Source organism: Andrena cerasifolii, chromosome 7, assembly GCF_050908995.1.
Source record: "Andrena cerasifolii isolate SP2316 chromosome 7, iyAndCera1_principal, whole genome shotgun sequence".
Classification (NCBI taxonomy): Eukaryota; Metazoa; Arthropoda; class Insecta; order Hymenoptera; family Andrenidae; genus Andrena; species Andrena cerasifolii.
In genome coordinates this window covers 13,363,028-13,387,507 of record NC_135124.1, presented here as the reverse complement: position 1 = coordinate 13,387,507, position 24,480 = coordinate 13,363,028, and the positions used below count along the sequence as shown (strand labels likewise).

Sequence of the window (24,480 nt, the reverse complement as noted above, 5' to 3'; positions counted from 1 at the left end):
CTGATCGTAACCTGCCCCAGACGTCCTTATTACGAGACCACTGAAATCGTTAAACCCTGCCCACTACCTTAATCTATCCACTGTAACCCTCGAGCTGAAAGATAATAAAAATTCAGCTGCACAGTGGCCAAAGGTAAACAGAATACGAGTCCCCCGATTGGACTACGCAGGAGTTTGACCATTTCCATAAAGAGTATCCGGGCAGCTTGATAGATCGCCCTGGGTTTGTTTCGATCGCCCAGATATTCGGACGCGATCGATCCTGACCGTTTCCCGTACGACCCACTAATGCAATTGATTCTAGAGGCAACGACGTTGTATCTGTTGACACGCAACGCCCCCGAGTATCGCGTTTAGCGGTACAGAGGCGGGGGTGGAACGAGGGAACGCATTAGCCCTCGAGCGGGGGAGGAGATCATTCTATCCAGGGTCCACTTTGTTCCGTTCGGTATCCATTAAGGAATGGGATAATACTTCTTTGTTACTTTTACGATTCTATTAGATTAAGCGGGTCGGTCGGGGGCGGGCATGCTAACCCGTTGCTCCACGGTGATGCATCGAGGAAATTTCGAATGCGAATCGATCGCGATTCAATTTGTCCCGTGGATTTACCTAGCCCGGTATCGGCAACAGACTCGACCAGCGTCTCGAATTAACTCTGCTCGAGTACGATAATTCATTTTACCCTCCGCAATGGCGGCCCCGAGCCTGGTGGCACGACTTCGCAGATTCTGCGGTAGAACGAACCCGGGGCTGTCTCGTGCCGAGTTTTATTGTAGACGATTTCCCTTCAGTAGCTTCCGTAGAAACGATCTCGGATCAGGGTGGTAGGAAGCGTGCACCCCGGAGATGCTACAGATTTTGGGAGGCCGAAAGAGCCTGAACTTTGGTAGCGAACTATCGACTGTCAAAGCCATTCATTTGCAATCCTTCGGCTGCACACCCTCGCCCCGGTGACAAATGCGGAGGTGAGATTGAATTCCCTGGTAGACGGGGCGATAATAAATCAAAGTCGTCAAGCCACGCAATAGGTGGGAACGGGGCCGGCGACTTTTAACGCGCACTTTTCTCGCAGATGTCCGTAAAAAAAAAAAGTGCTCTCAGCCCCTCGTTACCAGTTGTCCCGCGATTCGCCCGGCAAATATCAATTCTCGGCGGGGCGTCCGCGTCGTAAAAGGCGGGCGAGCGTCTACAGGAAATACCGGCGCGTTATTTCCTCGTTACCAGCGCCGTAAAAATGTCTGCCGCGGCCCAGAGAGATCTGGAGGAAATCGGGCGCGAACCGCCCCGACAGATTTTCCCAGGCCGCTGTCGCCTGGCAAAAATTCAGGCCAGGGCCGAGATAGATATCCACTGTCGTCACGTATCGACGCGCGCCGATACGAGGGGCGATGTATCGAGCGTGGAAACCTCGAGAGTCGAACCTTCGCCCTTACGCTCGGCACGGTACACGTAACTCCGCCGCGTACACGTCTGCACCCGAAACGGGGGTTGTCGGCGGGGGGTGGTAATGGAATTTGACATTAGGATCGACGCCGGAGGAATCGTGCACGGAGACGCAAAGATAGGGTAGTCAGACATCCCTCGGCGCCGCGAGGTGACTCTCTCGCGATAAACGCGGCTGACGGGAATTTCTCAGTCGAGCCTTCGGCGCTGGGATTTCTTTCCAGCCGACAGCTTTCCGCGGGCAGCCTTATTACGCGGGGGTGTCGCGATTCTTTCAGGGTGGGAGATAGCATTCGGCTATGTAATAATTCGTGGGGGATGTTATATAACATACTTGACGTTGCATATTTAGGGAAGCGAAGATTCTTATTTTTGTTTAGCCTCGGGTGAGGAGTAGGGGATAGCGGGGGCGAAAGTACCATTTTTTACATTTGGCCTAGTCTACAATTACCTGTTGTAGATATAAAAATGCCAATTATGCCTTAAGATAGTATGTTTCTTGATCTATCATTTGAGCCCAGATTCAGCCTTGCGTGATAAGTAGTCAAAGAGTTATGGCAGTTTTCCGCAGTGACTGTCATTGTTACTTTTGTCCTGCAGGGGTAGGACCAGTGTTCCTGATTTCTCCGTATTTTTTGTTCCTCGAGAAATCAGAAATGAGATCATATTTCTTGAGAACTCTCGAGAATTCTCGAGAAATTGAAAAAAATATTGCAAAAATTATATTTTTCGAATAATGTTGATAATATTTATCAAAAACACAAGAAAACTTTAACTAGATGATTATTCCTGTCTAATTTATACAAAACTTGTGTAAATGAAAAAATAGATATTAAATATAATTGGTAAATTTATTAATTTAACACAAAATTTGTACAAAGCGAAACATTACTTTTTGGTTTTAAAATTTATTTTTAAAAAGCACAATGCGTCTAGACATTATCTAAGAACGCTCTAGCAAATAATTGGTTTAATATCTATAGTTTAACTATGAATATTACCAAAAAAAAAAAACAAAATAGGAGAAACTTACCTGAATGATCTAAATAACAATTTTAGCTTGCCCACAGTATACGATTTGTGTTACTGCTCAGCGTCACTCAGAACAATAAAAGAGGCACTATATATCTGTAACTGTGTACAGCAAACGTTTTGGAAATGTTTGTGGAAGGGCGGAGAAGGTGTGTTACTTTCATAACGCCGTTACGTTTGTCCCCGCTCTCCCCTAGTGGCGGATTTAAGAAAAGAGGCCCAAGTGGCAAAATGTTTTGGAACACCCTGTATACATAACAGAATGAGAAATAAATTTGCATGCCTGTAGTATGAAAATTACGGAGAACAAAAAAATACAGTGTTTGGATAAAATTATATTTTTTTGGAAGATGGGGCCCAGGCGGTAACTGCTCATCAGCCACCCGTTAAATTTGCTCGATCTGCCACGCTCCGACTGGAATTCTCTTTTTTCTGTTGCAGCTCACCCGAATGTTAAGTGCTATTTTGGCCACGGAGGGCTGCTGGGCCTGTCAGAGGGCGTTTACAACGGAGTGCCTATGATACTGATGCCATTATACGGTGATCAGTACACGAACGCTATGGCCGCTCAGGCCAGGGGGGCCGCCTTGCTCCTAGAATACGAGCACTTGAACGAGCGGACCCTGAGACACGCGTTGGACGAATTATTCAACAATACAAGGTACTTCCTTTCCGCCGCCCCTATCGTTGGTCACCGTATCCTGTACTTCACCCCAGACAACAGGGGTAATCGTCGAAGTTTAATACGACTATCCCACGCATCATTCATTGCTATGGCGCGATAACAGGTTGCCCACTCCTCCTAACTAAAGTCAAATCCACCCCACTCATTTCGACCCCCTCTCTGCCTGATAATAAATGATTCATACGCGAACACCGTCGATACGCATCGCTCAGGGATCGTCGCTACGGAGGCATCACTTGAGCCTTACACCGAAACGGAAAAGGGGTAGCCTGAAAAAAAAACGGAAAAGGGAGGAGAAAGGAGCGGAGGGGTCGCGGCAAAAAGGAGAATCGTATAATCTGCCCGGATATTCGGTCCGCTGAATATCTCACGAGCTGTCCAGGACGGCTCGGATATCCGGGAAGTGCATCGTCGTTGCAGCAGTGGCGCGACCCCCCGTTAATCCGTAACGCGGCTCGCTGGCGTTTTTCCACCCTTCCACCGCCCTCTCCTGCTCAACCCTCGCTCGCTCTCGTCCCCTCTAGCTACCTCCCCCTTGCAACGACACTTTATGCCTCCCCACTTTGCTCTTTGTCTCGCCTCTAGCTGCGTCATCCCCCGTTTTTTTTTTCCCTCCATTTCACCTCCGCTTTGCTGCGCGTCGTCGCAGCCCGGGCGCCCCCTAAATTCCAGGCACGAATCGCGGAAAGAGCGGACGTGTCCACGGGACGGCGTGACATCCCCTCGGTCCATCGACAAATACCAGCGGCCGGCGGCAGCTTTGCCCGCCGCGTATCCGGTCGCATGGGAAATTTCACGGCCGCTAAATGTTTCACGGGCGCGAATCAACGCGGCGGTCCGATGACGACGAGGGCCAGGCTGAAATTAAATTCTGCATTATTCAATGGCTCGCCCTCGGATAACTTGTTAACCGTCCGCTGGCTCGTGAGCCAGTGTTTACGCGCACCCGCGGATCCGCTCGCCCTCGCGATAATTGGTCCGCGGTGAATTTTTCAGACGTTGCGGCTATCGCGCGCTGCCGGGCAAGCGTTTCAGTCCGGCAGGCGAAACGATGTGGACTGATCGTTTTTAGAGGGCTCTTTTGCTTGATCTGGAATACCCGCGGAGGTTCTTCGCGTTGTCTTTGAGCCGCGGGGGTGGTTTAATAGATGATGAATTCGGAATCTTGAGTGTTTACGTGGAGCTTGGGGTAGGATATTCAGGGTGGTTTCCGCGTAGTAGAGATCTGTATTTCATTGCTCTATTTTTATTACAGAAAAAAAAGAAACCTGAATATTTATATTACAGATGTCATAGACAATAAGGGTAAAGGCGAGACTGCGGTGGTTACGCTGTTAGGAAGCCTAACCGCGTACTATAAACGAAACAAAAATAAAGACAATAACAAAGAAACATAAGAAATGTTAAGAATAAACTAAACTAAAAGTTAGCTTAAAGCTTAAAACATGAGAATAACGCAAAATGTAAAGTAAAGTAAGACTATTAAGGGGTCGTACCTAGTCAGGCGGCCGAAAAGCGCTTCTGCAAAAAAATTCACAAATATTCGTCTCTTTTCGGCCGCCTGATTACGTATAACCCCTTAAGTAAAAAGTAAAGCAGGCAAATCAAGTAAAAATTAAAGCAAAGTAAGAAACTTAAATAAAAAGTAAAGTAAGAAAATTAAGTAAAAGGTTAAGTAAAGTAAGAGAATTAAGTAAAAGGTGAAGTAAAGCAAGACAATTAAGAAAACAAGTACAGTAAAAAGTGAAAGTATAAGTAAATTATGCTAAGAATAGTGTTGAAGGATATATAAACGTGTATGTCGTTTAAATGACGAGTAAGATTTTAATTCACGAATGAAGGATGGGAGAGGGGTAAATGCATTTCATCAGTATTTCTGATGCTACTTTCTGGGGGCAACGAAGAAGTAGACGCTACTTACCTAGATCTGGACTGGTGCGTAACAGATGAGTAGATCATCCGAAAGTTCGAGTAGCATGAAGTGTGTGCTTCTTCGTCGCGAACTTGGGTCACTCGAAGACCCTACCAATTGCAATCCCATCGATCTTCCGAAAGGGATCCCGACAATGAGTCTCGTATCAGTCGCGGGCCAAGAATGCCAGTCTGACGGCTGGTGATTTAATTACAATTGGACGGCACGTGAGTGGACGGTGTCGAACGATGAAAGCCGCTTAATAAATCAGAACGGATATGAAAGCGTCGGCGGCATCGGGTTCGATGGAACCAGCCACCGTCCCGCTATAATTACGACAGCCTGGATTTACGAGGCTCGCCGCCTTGGACCCACCGCGCCGGGGGTGGATGCGATCCATGGCGTGGCAGGTGCGATTGTATCCCCCGTTACGTAACGTCCTGAATATTAATTAATAAATAGATTCGAGCCGCGTAATTGGACGATAGCGATTTGCGTGCCGTCGTTACGTGATCGAAATACAGGGCCTCGGTAATCAGCCTCTTCGCTCGCCAACGTGACGATCGCGGACGTTGTTAAGCGCTCAGCAACGTAGAGTTTCGGGTATGTTAACGAAACGGCAGCGTGTAGGAGTTCAGCGTTTAGGAATGACCTATGGCGCGAGGCGCCTTAGGTAGAGTCCGAAACATAGAGTTCTAGGGTAAGGTGGATGTCCCAATTTCTGTTCAGGTCCCCTTTTCTGCTCATTTCGTATTTTTCTTATTATTATAAGCGTCACGTTTGTACTGTAGTTACAACAAAATAATTCTAAATTATTTGAACATTTACGCGAGTGTTGCACGAGCTTGGGGCTAATCAAAGTGCAGCATAAGCAACGAGAAACTTTTAAAATGAGAGACTCATGATTTTTCTACTGTGTTTTAGTTGGTTGTGGTAAGGAACAGGGTCAGTATTGGTATTCGATAATTGGGCAGAAAATAGTTTTTGCAGCAAAAGTTCTTATTTAATAACAAAAACAGATACCGTATTGTGCTCTGGATGTAGATTTCGTACAATTTTTAATTTTTCTTTTAAGTAGGAAACAGGTGATTAGGTTTAGGGTCAACTGAATCACCGTTATGTCCGCATTACTACTCACCAAAATTTTAGCAACGTAACCTCACAATTCGATATATACTGTAACCTCTATTTCTATTCGGAGGCATTTTATTTTTTGTTTATCATTATTTTATGCTTTACTGTTGTGTTATAAAACATCTCCATACAAGATGTAACTTATTTTAACCTGAAAAAGCAACATATTATGTGAGCAGAAATTGGTACAAATGGTGAGTAGAAATACGTACATCGCTATTTTACTTGAGCAGAAATACAGACATTTCGAGCATTATATTTAATTACAAATTACTAATAGTTAAACATCTTGAAATATCTTTCTTAAATAGTTTTCGACTGGTTGATTTATTATTAAAGAATTAATCAATTACTCTGCAAATTTTGATCGCAAACAAATTTTTTACACCTTCATTCCGACGAGTAACCTCTTAAATGAGCAGAAATTGTGACATTCACTTTAGTCGGCATTAGGTGAGGTGGTTCAGACGACTGGCCAGTGCGCAACGAATCCAAAGATCGCGGTTTCGAGTCCCGTCGCCCGAGGTGTTTTTCCCTTTTTCTCCTACAAGCGTTGAGCCACTAGTATACAAATTCGAGCCTCAGCTAAGGTTTTCCATTGACAAGATGATCGAAAGTGGCCCGATCAACTTATAATCCTCAAGCGCCGAAAGTTTCCCCCGCGGTCACGGTAACCCCCGTGTCGTCCCAGCTCTCGGAGCAACACAGACCTGACTCATCCACTGGAAAACAACTTCCCGATCCTTTGCCCTGCGCTATCACCCTTGAAACTCTCTGAAAACTCGGCGCATTTGCCCAGCGCCAGGTCTCGGCGCCATCCTACTTCGCTTCCCATTCCGGTGCCAGCCTAAGCTCTGTCACTTTAAATCCCTGTACCCACTTTGCGACTCTCCTCCCAGGGAAACAGTTCTACAGATTCAACATTGCTCTCTCCGCATCCCCGACGTAATTAAGCGGCCGTTTGACGCAACCACTTATCGCCGATCGGGCACGCCCGTCGCGGAACGAATGCCGGTGGTAACGACACGGTGAAACGAGAGCCGGGAACTGGCGTGAAGCGAGGGAGGGGGCCGTTTGATCGGGGCTCGCGTGATGCGGCGCAATTGTTGAGCGCGACGTCTCATGCGCCGGCGATATAAAATTAACGAACGATTTGGAAACATCGGGGGCCCCGCTGGTTGTCGTGCTGCGCCTGCTAGCCCGTTTCCCTCGCTAATCACCACTTCGCGCGTGATTTATGCGGCAGGGCCAGGTTGTTGCGCTCCACCCCGCGGTTCCAGAAAGTCGTCGCGGATAAGGGTAGAATGGCGGCTGGCGGCGGTGGCCCCGATACGAGCGATTGTCCACGTTGGAAGGTGCATCGTTGGGGGGCAATAAAACGTGGACGGGATTACCGGGATCGACGGAGTCAAAGTGGCGGTCGTCTGTTCTGGCCGCGGGGTCGTGGAGGGCCGCTTGGACTGTCGGGGGTGATCAGTGGGATCTTAAAGTCGCTATAACCGAAGTTATATTATCGTCTGTGGTTCACGACTTGGCCGAGGAGAGAGCTATAGGGATAGAGGGGCTAGCAGCGATGTACAGCTTGTTCGATTCCCTGGGTGCCGCGAGGCGACACCAAGTGGCCATTCGATGCCCAAAGATCCCTGCGCGTGATTGCGCCTCTAACAAGGGAAGATCCCGGACCCGAAAATTCAAAAAATTCTTAAACTTTGTGGATATGTAGGGAATTTCCTCCTGATTACAACGCAATTCTTTTTGCTGCCCAAAATCACACTAAGGGGGTGAAATTAACCCCTGAAGAGTCGGCTATTTTTCGATTTTATTTTCTAACTCGCAATCTGTAAGGTATAGAAAAGAAACTTTAAGACAAAAGTTACTTCTTTTAATTAGATCTATCAAATGGTAAAAGTTTTATCAATTGTTTAAACAATTAGAAAAAAGTTATAAACAAAAATGTTAATAATGTTTTTTAAAATTCGTTGTTTCACGTGAAATCTGAACTGGATGTTGTAATCAGGAGGAAATTCTCTACATATCCACAGAGTTTCATTTTTTTTTGAATTTTCGTTGATCGGGATTTTCCCTTGTAAGCCAACTTGGACTTATAGCCATTCGACGTCGCGATCCAACGTTATAATACATCGGTGCTGATGCAGTTGACGATCATATTCACGTTGTACTCGCACCCCTGGGGGAGAGTTGGGAACCGTGCGATTCCTCGGGGTCTTGGGTTGCGCCACCGCGAGAATTTCGTCGAATTTTATTGCGCTCAGGAGACGACGTACTCCTCCGCGGTCCCACCCTCTTCGTATAATTATAGTATATTACCTGCGCGAGGGGTGTTTCTGCCAAAACGGTCCCTCAGGCTGAAGTTACGGGGCGGGAAGACTTGGTTTTCCATGCAATTAGCCCAGCTTCTTCGAGCACACGTTCCCTCGTTAATTTGCCACGGCCAAAGAAGTGGCAGAAGTCGTGTTTGATCGTCTGTCGCTGAGTCGTCTGCCGACTCGCTAGCTTCTTCGGTTGGCGAAGTCGAGAGCATCGAACTGCAAGCGATTTTTAAAAGTTTCAGGGACTTCCTCTCTGTTAGAGGCTGGCGGGCCCTCTCCTCCCCTGCGCAAAAAGTAGAAACTCGGATAGGAATTGCTCCGGGTAACACCGGGGGCACTGTATCCACTGACTTTTCTACTTGAATTAAAGCCTCGTTGATTCGCCGCGCTTTACTTGCTCCGTTCGCCTTGTACAACAGAATTCCTGCGACTGTCTCGCGCGCCCTCGGAAATCGACGAACGCACACGCGTGTAACACACGGGGCAAGGGATGTGTTGTGCTCGGTGGCGCGCAAGCTGCCGCGTAAAGGCGGCAGTCGGGTGGGCGGGGAGGGGTTGGTAGTCAAAGTTTCGGCAGTTTGTAAGGAGGTTCGGGGCACGCCCCCTCTGCTCCTCCGCTTCTTCTTCGGTTACGGCTGAGGGATAACATAGTGCAGCTCCGTCGTCAAGTTATCCCGACACCAGACTCACCCTTCTCGCTCTCCGTCTCTCTCTCGCTTTGTCCCCGGCTTTTTCGCTCGGTTCCCTCCGCAGACATCTATCTTTCTCCGGTTTGCTCGTTCCCCGGCGTTCCTCCCGAGCTCTCGACCTCGTCCTCCGCTTTATTGCCCTGTTGTTCTCGTCCTTATTCTCCCCGAGCGTAACCCTTTCGCCCGACGAGCTTGCAGCTTCTTGGTCTCGCCCCTATCGCCGTTCCTCGTTCAACTCGGCGTCCTCTCGCGTCGGATTTATTCGCGGGGGCGAGACGCGGCCCGGGGATTCTTATTCCACGGACGAGGGGGGAGGGGATCCTTTCGCGCGGCTCTGCGGCTTCGACGACCGCTTCGGCGCACCTGCTCGCTCGTAAGGGACGCGCGTAATGGTTGACCGTGACGAGGGAAACGCGAAAGGGGTGGACGACGGCCAACAGCGGGTCGGGGAAATGAACAAGGCCGGGGTAGCTGCGTAATGACGCGTGGAACGTCTCCGGACGAGAAAGTAATTGGACGAGTGGCGCGGGGGTGGCTTCGGAGACGTTCTGCTTCCGTCTTTGACGAATGGGCAGTCGTTCGATGGACTGGTCAACTCGAGTACCTAATGGGACTTTGACTCTGATTGATGCTTCTTAAATCAGTCGCTCTTAGGAAGAATCCTCGTTGACCATCGAGTGGTATTACCGCACGTGCTTCGTTGAGTATTCTGCTCTTCTTAGTTAAAGTATCCTAGAATTTTTGCATTTTAGAAGAAATATTTAAATATTTGGAGATTCACACGTCTTTTACATTTTAAGCGACGTTAGAAAATTCTACGTGCTTCGTAGAGAAGTAGAAATAGTCGAATTTATTTATTTTTTTATAAGGATGGAAAAAAGAAAATGGTAAAACTTCAGTTCTCTCGAATGTTTCAAAATGCTAGATAGGACAGTTTAACTAAGGAGAGCAGTATTACACTCGCGTTGTGTACACGTTAGAAGGAATGTACACGGAAAATAAAAAGAGATAGAAAATCACATAAATGTTAAGGTAAGAAGGCGAGGCTTTAATAGCTGCTCTTAAACCTGACCCAGGGTTTCTCAGGGATTTCTCAGTTTGCACGTGGCACGTCGATTACTGTTCAAAGAACCACCCCTACGCGGAGGAAGTAGGGGAGACTGGGGCTAGTTGATACGTTTTTCAGTTTTCAATGTTTTTCGTTTTTGTTTGGATTATTTACTTGATAACAAATATGCTAAAATATACTTTGGTCCTTCCTCTTTAATGCATTGTAAATGAAAAGTTGAGAAAATACATACAAAATGAATGAAAAAATGTTATTTGGACGATCAATTTGGATGTATCAAAACTATTTACTTTTTAAACGATTTTATTCAGCTTCGATCCTCTGTTTGTTGTATGTTTTTTCGTATGTATGTTGGTATGGTTCAAATCTGGCAACTCAAATTTAACCCACGTCCAACTATCCAATTGTCTTGAAACTTTGCAGGCGTGCGTAGTATATCACTATCGAAATTGTAGTACAAGAAAAAAATTATTTTTTAGTGACCGTAGCACTACAACGTTTAAGCAAACTGTTAAACTGCATACAGCAATAAAAGATAGGTATTTGTAAAGAAGTCTGAGCTGTGAAATGTAAATCCACAAACACTAAAAGCTAGAAAATAAAAAATGTATAAAAAAAATTTATGTTAAACGATTTTATTAAAGATGTAGTAAAAACTAACTTAAAATTCACTAAAAACTAAAAAATAATTATTTTCTTGTACTTCCATTTTGATGGTGTTAATATCACTTTAAATAAAATCGTGGGGCACCAATCAGGAGCTGAAGTAGTGATTCATATCCTATTATGAAATATCGTACTCACGATTTTATTTAAAGTGATATGAACACCATCAAAATTGAAGTACAAGAAAAGAACTATTTTTTAGTTTTTAGTGCATTTTAATTTAGTTTTTACTACATTTTTAATAAAATCGTTTGATATAAATTTTTTTTTATATATTTTTTATTCTCTATATAAACGAAAACAGTTAGAAATCAATTGTTAACGTCAATGTACACACAAGTACGCTGGATCGTAGGAAAGAATTGAACAACAATCTTCACATATCTCGCTCTAATGGAGCTACATATATACTGTGTCGAGATAATTCGTCTGTATCTACTTGCCCCCTGTATCAACTATTTAGACCCGGTCTCCTTTGAGCACTGACAATCAGACACAGTTTTCCAGGGTGGCCCATGATTGCAAGAGCTTTCGTTTTCCAGAGTACAGTGCTCGAGGCATCGCGCGACAGTTTCGTTTCCTGAAGGGATAGGTTCTCCCCGTGAATTGGAAAATTACCTCGTCGCGAGGGCCGCGACCCCGCGGGCGTCCCTCGCCGTGCCTGGCCGTGCAGGTCGGATTAAAAAGTTGCTTATTTGAAAATGGAAGTTGCGCGCGTCTTCGGCATTGTGTTTACCCGGGAATATATTCCGTTTCGGAGTTAAAGCGAGCGCGGGGATGGCAAAAAGCCGGCTTCTACGGATCCGTTGAATTTCATTATTTAAGTTACGTGTACGGGTACAAGTGTTTGAATAATGCATTCGGGCGCGATGTACACGGACGCCGCATTTAGAAAACGCCTTAATACAGAGGCTCCCGTCCGCCAGCTTGACGTCTTCATAGGGCCTCCCTTTCGACCGTCCCGAGAGCGGGCTCGCTCTCACCGATCAATTGCATGCATCCCTCGACCGTACGCATACTTATTCCCCCGTGCTTTCGGCGAGCACGATATGCCACGCGAATTTTTCACTGGCGATGATTCGGCGAAAGAGCGGGGAACACGTGTAATCCCTAACCGTCCGCGAATAATCCGAAAGCACTTATCTCTGATTCCCTGCTGAACATGTTCGGCGAACTAGCGTGCACGTTGGAACGGTATCGTTACAGTTATCGTCAGTTTTCAAGTGGAAGCAATTGTAGCTGTCACTACACGAGCGTATCTACTGATACAAAATAGTAGATCCAGTTGCAACTATTAGGTCACTAAGAAAAAGGGGTGAAAAATCTCGGGCGAGCATACGAGGCAGATTTCCACTGTGTTTCTTTCATCATCTCCCATTTTATTTGCTTTCGGTCGTCTCACTAATATCCGTGCGCCTAGCGATCCCTGCTGGACCGGATTTGATGTTATAATAATCGAAAGTTGGCGGGCGAATCGACTTGTGGATTAAAACGTCGCGCTGTCTCCAACAACCAGGTCATCTCTTTATTTAATTTCCAGATGTGTAGGGGAGACCGGAGCTAGTTGATACAGGGGGCAAGTTGATGCAGACGAATTATCTCGACACCGTATATGTGCAGCTCCATTTGAGCGAGATACATGGTGATTGTTGTTCAATTCTTTCCTACGATCCAGCGTACGTGTGTGTACATTGACGTTAACGGTCGTTTAACTGTTTTCGTTTATATAGAGAAAAAGTAAATAGTTTTGATACATCCAATTGATCGTCCAAATAACATTTTTTCATTCATTTTGTACGTATTTTCTCAAGTTTTAGTTTACTATGTATCAAAGAGGAAGGACCAAAGTATATTTTGGCATATTTGTTACTAAGTAATTAATTCAAATAAAAAATGAAAAAATTGAAAACTGAATAATGTATCAACTAGCCCCGCAGTGGAGTAAATTGATACATTTTACCTTCGTCCGAATAACATTTTTTCATTCATTATGTATGTATTTTCTCAGGTTCTCGCTTATTATATATTAAAGAGGGAGGACCAAAGTATATTTTGGAATATTTGTTATTAAGTAATTAATTGAAATAAAAAATGAAAGCAGAATAACGTATCAACTAGCTCCGCAGTGGGGTAAATTGATACATTTTACCTTCGCCCAAATAACATTTTTTCATTCATTTTGTATATATTTTCTCAACTTTTCATTTACAACACATTAAAGAGGAAGGACCAAAGTATGTTTTAGCATATTTGTTATCAAGTAATTAGTTCAAACAAAAATGAAAAAAATTGAAAACTGAAAAATGCATCATCTAGCCGCGGTCTCCCCGCACGCATATCTGCACTCTTATCGGCGAAACCGTCGTTGGCTATGACGATCTCGCGACTCGATTCTTAAACAAACAACCTCGCATCGCTGACCGCGATAGCGGTGCTAATGAATATCGAAGCCGAATACACGTGGCACCCTACATTCGTTTCTTTATCTCCTGCAGCCTCGTTTCGCCCGATCGAACCGTCCTCGCTTGGCTGCTCGGCTGAGAACTCGCGTCTCCCATTCGCGCGCGCAACTTTTCTTTCGTTCCTAGTCGATCAACCCTCGAGGAGCGTCGAGCTATGGGCGCCGTCGCTTTTCCACGAGCGGCGGGGGGGTCGCAATTTTCGATCTCGGTGCGCGGAATACTTTGGTTTAAATCGTCGCGTCACGTGTCCCAGCGACCTGGCCGCATCCGAATATCCGAGGCTGAGGATAAGATTTCCGGATTTTGATCTCGTTCTCTATCGGCGCTGCCTCCCTCCTCTCCTCCCCCTTCCCACGCCCCTCATGCTGGACGTCGAAATTTTCTTCGCAAGACTCACCCCTCCCCCGCATTACCCGAGCGACTTATCGAGTTACAAAGACGTATATCGTCGGGAAGCGATTGGATTTTCCCGACCACCGTCTAGCACCCGACGAAGGAGAAGCCTCTGGGGAACGAGATCGGTTTTACACACAGGGTGCTCCGAAATACACGGTCGCTAGTCCAAGGGACTCTGTTCTTTTTGAAAACCAGCGCCGACGTCAGGGCTTGATCGCTGCTGCGGTGAGTTTGTCAGGAGCTGGTTTGGGTGGATTGTTTGGGTGGGTTCCTAGGTACACTTGCGTGTGCTGGAGCGATTGTGAAAGGAATCATTCGAAGCGTTCCTCTTTGATTTGTGGAAATTCCGCAGGCAGTTTAGCGAGCTGAAAATTCAACTGGAACCGTTCCGTAAGAGACACCCTGTATACACACGCGCGGTGCAACGTACACGCGTCATACAGCCTCCCCCGTGCAGGGTGTTTGATCTCGAAATCGGATCGTTGTCAATTCTGGGAACCGTAGAAACACGTATTCGTCTGCTCTGGGACGGGGGCACGCAAGCCTGTGAATTTCTTTCGCGTCGGGGGGGAAACCCTCTGGCGATTAGAATCCATCCCCCTCGAAGGGTGTCGACGGTGTTCCAGATTATCGTGGCAGCGCGAACGTGTCTCGGAAGGCGCTGGAAGAGAGCGGATGACGCGCGCGGAGAAAGAAGGAGACGGCGGCTCGCTTTAATCAAGGAAAGTTAGCGATGACGGCGTGAATTTCAATCGATCCCACTCTCTCTGCTTTGGTTCCGTGGAGCTGGCGCCTCGGGGGTGGATCCACGGAGTCAGCGAGGTCGAAAGATGCCGAGCATTAGGCCACTGCGTTATTAAACTCACTCCCTCGGCGCTGACTTTTATTTCCATAGCTTCTGATCGCGATGTCGCCACTTACCGTGATTGATTCGAAACGGTCGTTCCACTTTTGATGATCCGCGATCCATTAAGCTCTTCCAGCGCTCCGCAATAACGATATCGTCGAGATGATTCGGTGGTCGTATTACGTGCATTCACCTTTCACATAAATATTTATTTACAAACGGGAAAGTTTCCATTAGTTTATAAAACAATGTAAACAGTAGTGGCAAAAAGAAGTCGAGGACGTATAGGACAAGTGGTGAAACGGATGTTTACCTATACTTACAGAAATTTGAGTCGCAGACCCTTCGAAAAATAATAAATATCATTGAAGGGTTGAAAAATATGAAGTTTGAGTCTCTTAACTAATACCATAGAAGCCTAATTAACACGTTCTCGATCCATTCGTGGGTCGGAAGGGGCGATAAGCTGCTGGCAGCGTTAGACTTGCTTTCTTTTTCTACTGTGGAAGAATTAGTCGAAGGCACGACGAGGCGAGGCTCGCGATTTGGGGACTGGCGCCTCCAGGGGGATTACTTCCGAGCAACAACTCGCGTCTCCCTCCCGCGCTGCGGGGGCGCGAGTATTTTCGCAGATCTTATCGCCCGAGATCTGCCAAGGAATTTCGAGGCAGCCGGGGCCGAATGGCTTACGAATACGTAGATTTTACGCGGCCGCCAGGCGAGCGCGCGATAATTTAGAATCGTTGCCACGGACAGGCACGAGTTTATGCGTCCAAGCCGGCTGCCAACGGTCCCGCCCACCTTTCGAACTCGAAATACTTATTCGGACGTGAAGTCAACCGGGGACGTCTTCGAGGGCGCAGTTTCCCCCCGATTAAAGATCGCCGTTGGCTGGGCTCCGGCCCCTCGTTTATCCGAAACGAGCTGGTAGTTTCGCTACGCGGGCAACTGCCCCCCATCCAATACCCGCCTCGATCCACGGAATGATGGGAACGTCGTCCCCCGCTATCCGATTCGCACCATTTTCACCCGGTGGCAAGTACACCGGTAACGCAAACGATTCTGTACTCGCCACTCTCCGTATTCACCCTCGCGACGTTCGCCTTGGCGACGCACTGTGTCGCGGCACGTGTTCAAAAAGCAAAATTATTGAGTCTTTACTACCAATTCCATGAAATGAAATACAAAATTTAAACAGTCCTCCGACATAAGAGCATCGTAACTTAGTAACATAAATAAAGGTTTTAGGGTCAGTAATTACATTCAAAGTAATGAATTCCTTTGAATTCCTTCAGATTCAACTGATAGTGATGAAGATGTATAATAAGAATGATTAATTAAAAATTTATTATCAATACGAATCATTTAAAAAATTAATTTTATTTTTTTATAATTGTTTCATATGTTTGCTATAAATTTGTGTTTAAATGTATTTAACAAAATATATATTTCATTTGTTTTACAAAAGTATGCACGATATGATTAACTAAGCAAAATTATGTTCAAAAATATATTTTAATGAATTATTTTATGTCAAAAATTAATTCTTTTGTGTACAAATATGATTAACATATCAATTACATGTAAATAACTGTATCTTAATGGAAATTTGATTTTTGATTTTTTTCTTATATACTCGTTACACTGTGTGACGACAGGGGCGTTATTAAAATATTGTCAGCTGACCCACAGCTGTCAACGACAATGGATCGATGGGTAATTCCAGTAGAAAGAAACAGGGAGGGACTTCTTGGGTTTAGTAATCATATGCAGATCATAGATCGTTGACCCGCAAGCAGTTTGGAGGGTGGTGAATAAATTTACAATAAATTTGCTCTGCAATAAATTGAATTTGTTGAATAAATTTAAGGGGTGATTCTAAGACGAAAATTAAGAATAACGATACTGCAAGTGAGGCTTCATTTGTTAGTTATAAGCGTTTAAAGATATGCCTGAACGGGTGCACGCAGATTGCCTGCTTTCAGGCGTATCTTTAAACGCTTATAACTACCAAACGAATGTCCAGATTCACCCCTTCGATTTATTCCCACGTATATCCGAACACACCGTATATATAATACAAAGACCACGCGATGTATCAGCAGAATCGAGGAGGGAAATCATTAAAGATTGATATGTGGAGAGTACAGTGGAGAATTTTTGCGGCGCGGTTGAGCTGGAGGGGGTGGTTGGCGGTGCTGTTCATACGCCACTGGCGAAAGGGCGTCCAGTAGCCTCGGTGTCAAAAGGCTGGTTACCCTGGGAACCAGTTAATCTTTTTCTCAGCCCGTAGGGACGCAAACCGGTACGTGACTCGCGGGACAGAGCGGCGGGATGGGTAAACTTTTATTAAAAATCTAATTGGATCGGAGCTCGGGGCCCGAGGGCCATTTCACCGGAGGTTCCTTCGTTCTTTCCTCCTCCCGCAACACCACGCGACCCGATAAGCGGAGCAAGTAAGCGCGGATGTGCTCGCCTCACTTTTCTTCTTCTTCCCCCGTGCACCCGGGATCTAGGCTTGTATCGATCTTCCCTCGAATCGCTTCGAACCTACTCCAGCTGCCGCGAGAATTGCAGCCTTCGATCACTTCCGCGACTCCTTTATTGATTTAGTCCATACACTCCGAGAATTATAGCACAGAAAGGATTAATTATAATGAAAAGGTTCGAGACACGACTACGGGAAACAGGCTTCTTCGAGGCACTGACGTCGTTAACGGCACCTCGTCCGACTGTAGCTCGAAAGGGGATGAAAGGAAGGTGTAAATTCGTCGCAGCTCCTTAAACCCACCCTCTTTTTCGCTTCCCTTCAATTCCCCCCTGCATTCGATTAATTCGAAGCAGTTGGTCATCGGTGCTCCGTGACGCTGGGTAGCTGCCGGAATCCATTCGGCTCGATCGAATCGATAACGATCGGACGGGGAGGGCTTTCCGCGGACGTCTGACTTGAATTCCAAGCGTTCCCTACAACTTGGAAAGGCGTCCCTCGGCTGAAGCGGTCCGGTGTCTCTGAGCGTTTAGTCCACGTCCGAGTGCATGGATCGGAAAACACTGTCGCGGACCTTGGCCCCCGTTGAAAAGTAACTCAAGTGCCTGGGGATATCCACCGCGTTGCAGAATTAACGGGGCACGCCTGCCAAACGGATATCCTGCTGCTCGCGCGGCTGCTGTAATTGAGGATTTAAACGGCGTTTGTGTCAGGTGCAAGTGAAACATATACCCGGTGTACGGAGTTTTCTACTCCTGGGCCAATTAGCTGGGAGGCCTGTGCCATGCTCGCGGTTGTTCCGCCAGCTGTTTGTTAAGCGTTTCCGCGGTCCTCGTTACAGCTGTAGCTCCGCGGCCAGAACGACGCGTCGACAATTCGCCGGTCGCGTTATCGTCCACTGCACGGTGCAGTTTCCCACCCACGCGAAACGAAATCTCCTTCGAGCCTGAAATCGGCCCTTCGCTCTGTCCTGTTCCGTGGCCGCGAAACAAATCCCGGCCGCGGAGGGTCCTGCCGGTGTAATTGCCACGCGATTTCCAGCACGCTCGGAGATTTATGGCTTATAATTCCGAAGGCCGCGGCTCTCCGGGAATCTTGAATAATGCGTCGCGAAGATGGGTGTAGGCGCGCGCGAGTTCGGTTACGCCCGCTAATTGGGAGAGGGTGGATGGCGGAGGCCTCACGGCTCGCCGTGATAACGTTACAAGTCGGGGAAGTAAGTTGGGTAACGTGCCTGAGCCGGCGAGGGGAGACGGTGGGCGACAACGAGCCGGGAAATCGTAAAGTAACTTCGAAGGAATTACGAGGGGGCGAAGATTACTTTCCTGCGAGTCGCCGAGCGCCTCGAATTTCACCGACTTCGTGCACCCTCTCCTCCCGCTCTCCATCGGCCGATAAAACGCATGGCGGGCCCGGCGAATTAACTTCGAAAAATTCCACGCGGAAATTACTTTCTCGCGCCAGGACTCGACGAATATTTTAATTGCGTGTACCTGCATATTCAGCGGGGCGAGTCCGTGGCCCGGAATATTCGTAACTCGTTTGCGGAGAATTTGCAGGCAGCAAAGGGCCGTGGCGCAGGATCTCGATAACCGGAAGTCTCATTTATTATGTGGCGCTGGCTTTCGCACTCACCACCGGCAAAATTTTCCACCTTCCCCGGCGAAACTCCATGCTTGACAAACGCTGCCCGCTTTTAAACGCGCTGTTTGCTATCTGTAGTTCCGCCGACATTCCCCCTTATTCGCTGAGGGATGATTTTTATTTTATATCTGATATTTCCTCGCGCACGTGTTGGACGCGTTTCGTACGCGAGGAAAGGAGAGAATGACACGGAGTAGAGAAAGAACATTGGAGTTTAATAGATAAAGCAGAGGACGGAAATGTGCAAACGGGATTTATTAAATTTTCATTACAGGCTTAGATAAAAAAAAGTTGAAAAGCGATCTTCACTATTTTCATCGTCTTTCCGACCAGTTGCAATTCTTTTGAAAACGACGGAACACGTCATTTAGTAAATTAATCCTTCTAGCTGCTAAAAAAAAAAAGTCGAGTCGTTTGGGCGAATTTTAAAAGAGTTATTCTGTTTCAAATGGGTATCCCAATATTTTTGTCCCTCACTGTATCTAATAGACCCACTAGGAACATTGAAATTGATTAAACTGATAGCAAGTTTCCTACCGCGCAGTGAAAAATTGAAGGTGACGCTGAGAATCGTATCTGCCGCATAGAAAACATAAACAAAGAGCCACATAATCGAAATCTTATCGAGTTTCTTCCTCGAAATTGTCCCCGGAAATCGCAATAATCGCAAGCTCGGGAGCAATATCCGTGGCTGGAGGGTTGGTTTTCGCACGGGCCGATCCAGTTGACCCAGGGGTGCGATAACGTTCACGGATGGCGGGGCGTCTTTCTTTCTCTGCCGCAATTAGAACACCCCCGACCGAGTAATTCCCCGCGTAGGGTGCCGCGAATGAGTTGCGCGTGCCGGGGGTGCCTCGCCGTGCAAGTGGCGCCGCTGGAGCGTAGAGAGGCCTCCGAGTTTGCCGCGATAACGTTACAAGTCGGAAAGTAAGTTCGTAATGCGTCGGTGTGCCGGAGCCGAGCGACAACGATCCGAGATATCGCGGGAATTATGATCCCCCGGAGATACGAGTCGGCCTCAGAAATGGGGATAGAAACGGTTCCTCGCGTAACTTTCGCGACATCTGCCATCAGACTTTCCCGGCTAAATAATTTCCCCCGTTCACCGATAACGCCCCCCCGCCTAGCCAGATTCTATACCCCCGGCCGGGAAGAATCGCTGGAACCTACGATCGATTCTGCGGCACCCTAAATAGGCGAAAGATACGAGCGTCCCCCGTAACTCGGCCCGTCGAATCTACCCCCCACCGTGAATCGTACGTTATCTCTCCTTGCGAGCTCCGCGCGGCTGTAAATTTCCGCGGGAGGAAAGTTCGCGACACCGCGTGTAGTTATAATCCGATCCGAGGTAACGGGCTCGAAGCGAAGGCTGTTGAATTTTTAACGCGTCTCGATGGGGTGTTGATCGCGGGAGGTGCGACAGTAAGTTGTCAGCGAATGATCCAGGCATCTCGATCGGCACCCTTGATCGAATCGGACGCTGACGTTTCCTCGAAGCCGTGCACACCCCTTTCGCGCTTCCAGGCATCCCTCTCGCGTTCCACGCTACAGTAAATTAAATCCCTGGGCGCAGCATCCGTCTGACACCCTTGGAAGCATCGCGGACGGAAGAGGGACGTGGGGCGCGCCTAAAATTGATGGTTAATTCAAAACCACCGCGGGGCTGCGACTGAATTTGACCGAGGCAAATAACAGGGGAGGGGACCAGGTTGATTCGCGGCCTGCAGCTGTAAACACGAATAATGGAGAGTACCGATTGGTAAATTGTGTGCTCCGGGTCGTCGGGGCTGGTCGCGGAACGAGCGTGCAATCCCTTCACCCCCTCCCCCCCCGCCCCCTGTTTTGCTTGTCCTCTGTGTTCCCCTATGCTTCTCTGGCCTCTGTCATTCCTCTTCATCTCTCGTTCTATTTTTTTCTCTCTCTCCCTCCCCGTCTCTGTCTATCTGCTCGTGGACGCTGCTCCCTCGACACGGACCGCGCGCCCCGAGTACAAGTATACCTCGATACCGATGCCAGCGCGTGTTTCAACAACCGGAAGACGGTGTTTTCCCTGCTCGTTCGGGCGAGACGTCCTCTTAGCGACTGCAACCCCCGCTCCTCATCGGTATGGAGAGGGTTGTTTCCGGCTGAGCGATAAGCGCGCCGTTAAAAGCTCCAGGAGATATTTATAAAGTATCCCATGGCATCTTTTTCCGCTCACCCGCGGTATCGAGTGGCCGATCGATCCGTTTTATTTCATGAATTATTCAACGGGCAACGGTATTGTACCCGGGCTATAGTTTAAGGCTGTTCGAGTACTCGGAAAAAGCGAGCCGAGCCGGGCTCGGTTTTTCGAGCCGAGCCGAGCCGAGTACCCGTAAAAACCGAGTGGCTCGAAGGAACCGATCGGCTCGATAAAACCGAGTAGCTCGAATTTTTTCGAGCGGCTCGAACGAACCGAGTAGCTGGAATTTTTTCGAGTCGCTCGAAGAAATTCGAGCTACTCGGTTTTATCGAGCCGATCGGTTCCTTCGAGCTACTCGGTTTTTACGGGTACTCGGCTCGGCTCGATCCGAACTTCAAGCTACTCGAATATTCGAGTACTCGAACAGCCTTACTGTAGTCGTTGAAAAAGTTAAGAGGAAGGCGAAGGAACTTCAAGCTTCGCAGCTGGGGCGCAGCGAGGGTGATCGAAATCTTCGGCTCTCTGTAATTTCTATCGAGAACTGACGATTTCGGGACGTTTCTGTTGCAGCTACATGGACAACGCTCGGAAGCTGTCGACGGCTTTCAGAGACCGACCCGCCACCGCCGTGGAAACGGCAGTTTGGTGGACAGAGTACGCGGCTCGCGCCGATAATCTTCCCTACCTGAGGAGCGAGGCTACGAGGATGCCTTGGTGGCAACGTGAACTCGCCGATGTCACTGTCTTCCTGCTAGCAGTTTTGGCGCTGGCCCTCTATGCCGTCTATTCGGTGGTCAGTCATTTTCTGTCCAGGAATAAGAGGAGAAGGGGTAGCTATAAACGGACATCGAACAAGAAGAGGAATTGATGGTGCCATAGTCTAGAATACGGAAAGAATCATCATCATCGTTAAGAGGGGGATGGAAGCGTGACTCGGTGTTTTGGACATATAAGCAGAGACAAGGGCGGAAATGCGGACGCTGTTTCTAAACCAGTAGCGCAGGGATGTTAGGGTGACTCGCAAGGGCATTAAGTAGTTATAAGACATTGCCTCGCAAGCTTTACGACCACGCCGATACCAGCCGTTTTACTCTCCATCCACGGAAACAATCAATCGATCCCATTCCGTGTCGAATCTCGTCGCGGAGGTTGCGTTTCGACAATAGCCAATCAGGCGAGCTTTTTATTCCGCCGTCGAGGAAACTCTGCCCGGGCTTGAGAGGGGTAGCGAGTGCGGAGCGGCTCCAATAAATTAAATCATCAGCGTCCGGGGCTGGGTCGCGTGTTCGTAATTCTGATTACGGAACTCGAGACGGAAGTCCTCCACCGTAATTTTCGGGGGTGGGGGGGCGCTCGTTGCCTCCAGTCCGCAGCGAAGAACGAAGAGAGCGAGGCCAGTCGACGAGGGACAGACGGTGGCTGAAAAAAGAAGCGACGAAGGCAGAGGAGGGTGGGAGAGAAGGAGTGGTTGGAAGAATGCTGGAGATGAAGAGGAAGAGGTGGAGAGAGCGAGGGGGAAGCAGCTTCGCGGGTATTACCCGGTATTTCCCAGGTGGCCAAGTCACCGACTGCGTCAACTGGCTTCTGCTGGCAGCGACGGCGAAGAGAACAACGGCCAACGACGAGGCTTTGCCGCGACGAGGGGCTGTTGCATCGGTTCCAAGGCGAATGTGGAGGCTCGAAGACGAGCGTTTTCCAGTTGAAGAAGAAGAAGAAGAAGGGACGAGGCGCAGACGTCGCCATCAAAGACGGATCGCGTCTACCGTAGCCAGATTAAACGCGGCAGGATGTTCCCGTTGGCTTTTCGTCCTCCACCCCTTTCTCTTCCGCTGGCATCGGCCTCTTTCGTCGTCGCGGATCCTCGCATCCGTGCCCAAGCAGCGTGAGAAACGGGGAGCGGCTCATAAAGATACAGGCGGCACGATAAACGCGGAATTCCGCGCGTCTCGCGGTTCGAGAACGAAGCTCGCGAGATAAGCGCCTCCTGCTCGTCGTCGTCGTCGTCGCCGTGGATTCGCCATTGCTGGGGATGCGCTTGTATTCTCGTTCGAAGGATTCGCGATTCCCTTTCTTCCCAGCGATGAATTTTTAGCATCGTTTCCATTGCCGCGCGAAATACCAGCGCGATAATCAGCGGTATAATGTGATTCACCGATATGGCCGGTTTTCGAGAGCGGCGCACAGAACATGGGGGGAGGAGAGAGGCAGTTAATCTCCTGGCTTTTGAGAAAAATCGCTTGCAAAAACTGGTCGTTATTAAGTTTGTTCGACAAAAATTAAATTATTTTAAATTTCGGTTTTAAACTTGTTATTAGGAAAATTGGCGCTACAAAATGGGTTGAAAAAACAAGAGGGCTACTCTACTCGCACCTCGTGTTTCATGATGCGATTGGTCAATGTCATCGGCAGGGTTGTTTTTTTATTACCACATTTTTCTTTACCGTCACCCCAACGCGGACGCCCTTGGTACAGAAAATTTTCAATTACGCTCTTACCCTGCGTCGATGTGCGAATGAAATATTGATGCGTTCCCTCCTGCAAGCCGCCAACGCATTCGAAATGGCGGTTCCTTAGGCCGCGACTCGTACACGTCCTGTGCTATATCGCGGGAAATATTTATCTGGCGATTCGCGGAACGCTGTAGCGCAGGAAAGTCCGTGTCTGGTGCGGTTTCCCTTGGAGTGGCCAGTTGTTAGAGGAAATAGAGGTGCAGGGAAGTACGCGTGTTCCTTGGGTCGCTTCGGTTTTCCTCGATGACGTCCTCCTTTTTTCTGTTGTCTCACGAACCGGTCGCTGTTGCGCTGGCAATCGTCGACAACGCCGGTCGATTTCAAGCGGAGACGCTGGCGCGCGTGTTAGGGTCAATTCAGACGACAATACTGTCGCAAAAAATTTCGACACGTGTGAATCTCTCTATATACATATATGTACCGGTGTGAAATCGCAACGGCGCCGCATCGCTCGTCTGAATTGACCAAACTGATACGATGCGATCGACGTTCCTTTGGATAGTCAAGATCCTCGTGTCTACTGTCCAGCGGTGTGGAATGCGGTGTGCTTGTGAGGCAGGAGGATTCCCGGGCGGTATTTTCTGTTCATTCGAAGTGGGATAACTATCTTATCGATTCGCGCACTTTGTTCGAGCGTTTCGCAGAATATTCTGTAAATACCTGGTATACTTCTACAGGTAGCTGTATGCGAGTGTACTGGTATTGTACCTTGAGCGAAATATAGTGGTGAATTTAGATATGTGGAGAAGCGAAATCTGCTTTACTTTAAGCCAGTGGCGCACTGATGATTTAATCTTGGGGGTAGTCGAGCTGAAGGGATAGCAATATTTTTCAAGCAAATTCAATAAAATTCATTGGGTGATTATATACACTAGGGTGGCTCTTATTTTCGACTTTTCAATTTTCTTCGGGGCACCCTCCAGAATAGTTCCAAATAATTAAAAAAAAATCCGTGTAAAGTTTGAGCTCGATCGGATAATAAGAAAGGGTGCCCCTGGGCCCTTAA

The 24,480-nt window shown here is 47.9% G+C and overlaps 1 protein-coding gene and 1 long non-coding RNA gene across 2 annotated transcripts in view; one reads left to right on the top strand and one right to left on the bottom strand.

Moving 5' to 3' along the window:
* LOC143371375 (uncharacterized) overlaps positions 1-2,659 on the bottom strand; it is a 111,672-nt gene extending 109,013 nt beyond the window's left edge. The window contains exon 1 of the long non-coding RNA XR_013086009.1: positions 2,462-2,659. This is a non-coding gene — a long non-coding RNA (uncharacterized LOC143371375). The remainder of the gene's footprint in view (positions 1-2,461) is intronic.
* Positions 1-24,213, top strand: part of LOC143371353 (UDP-glycosyltransferase UGT5) — a 30,803-nt gene extending 6,590 nt beyond the window's left edge. Inside the window, exons 2-3 of the mRNA XM_076816466.1 lie at positions 2,920-3,139; positions 21,535-24,213. Of these exons, the coding sequence (XP_076672581.1) occupies positions 2,920-3,139; positions 21,535-21,832 (518 nt within the window). The 3' untranslated portion in view covers positions 21,833-24,213. The remainder of the gene's footprint in view (positions 1-2,919; positions 3,140-21,534) is intronic.
* Positions 24,214-24,480: the final 267 nt, after the last annotated feature.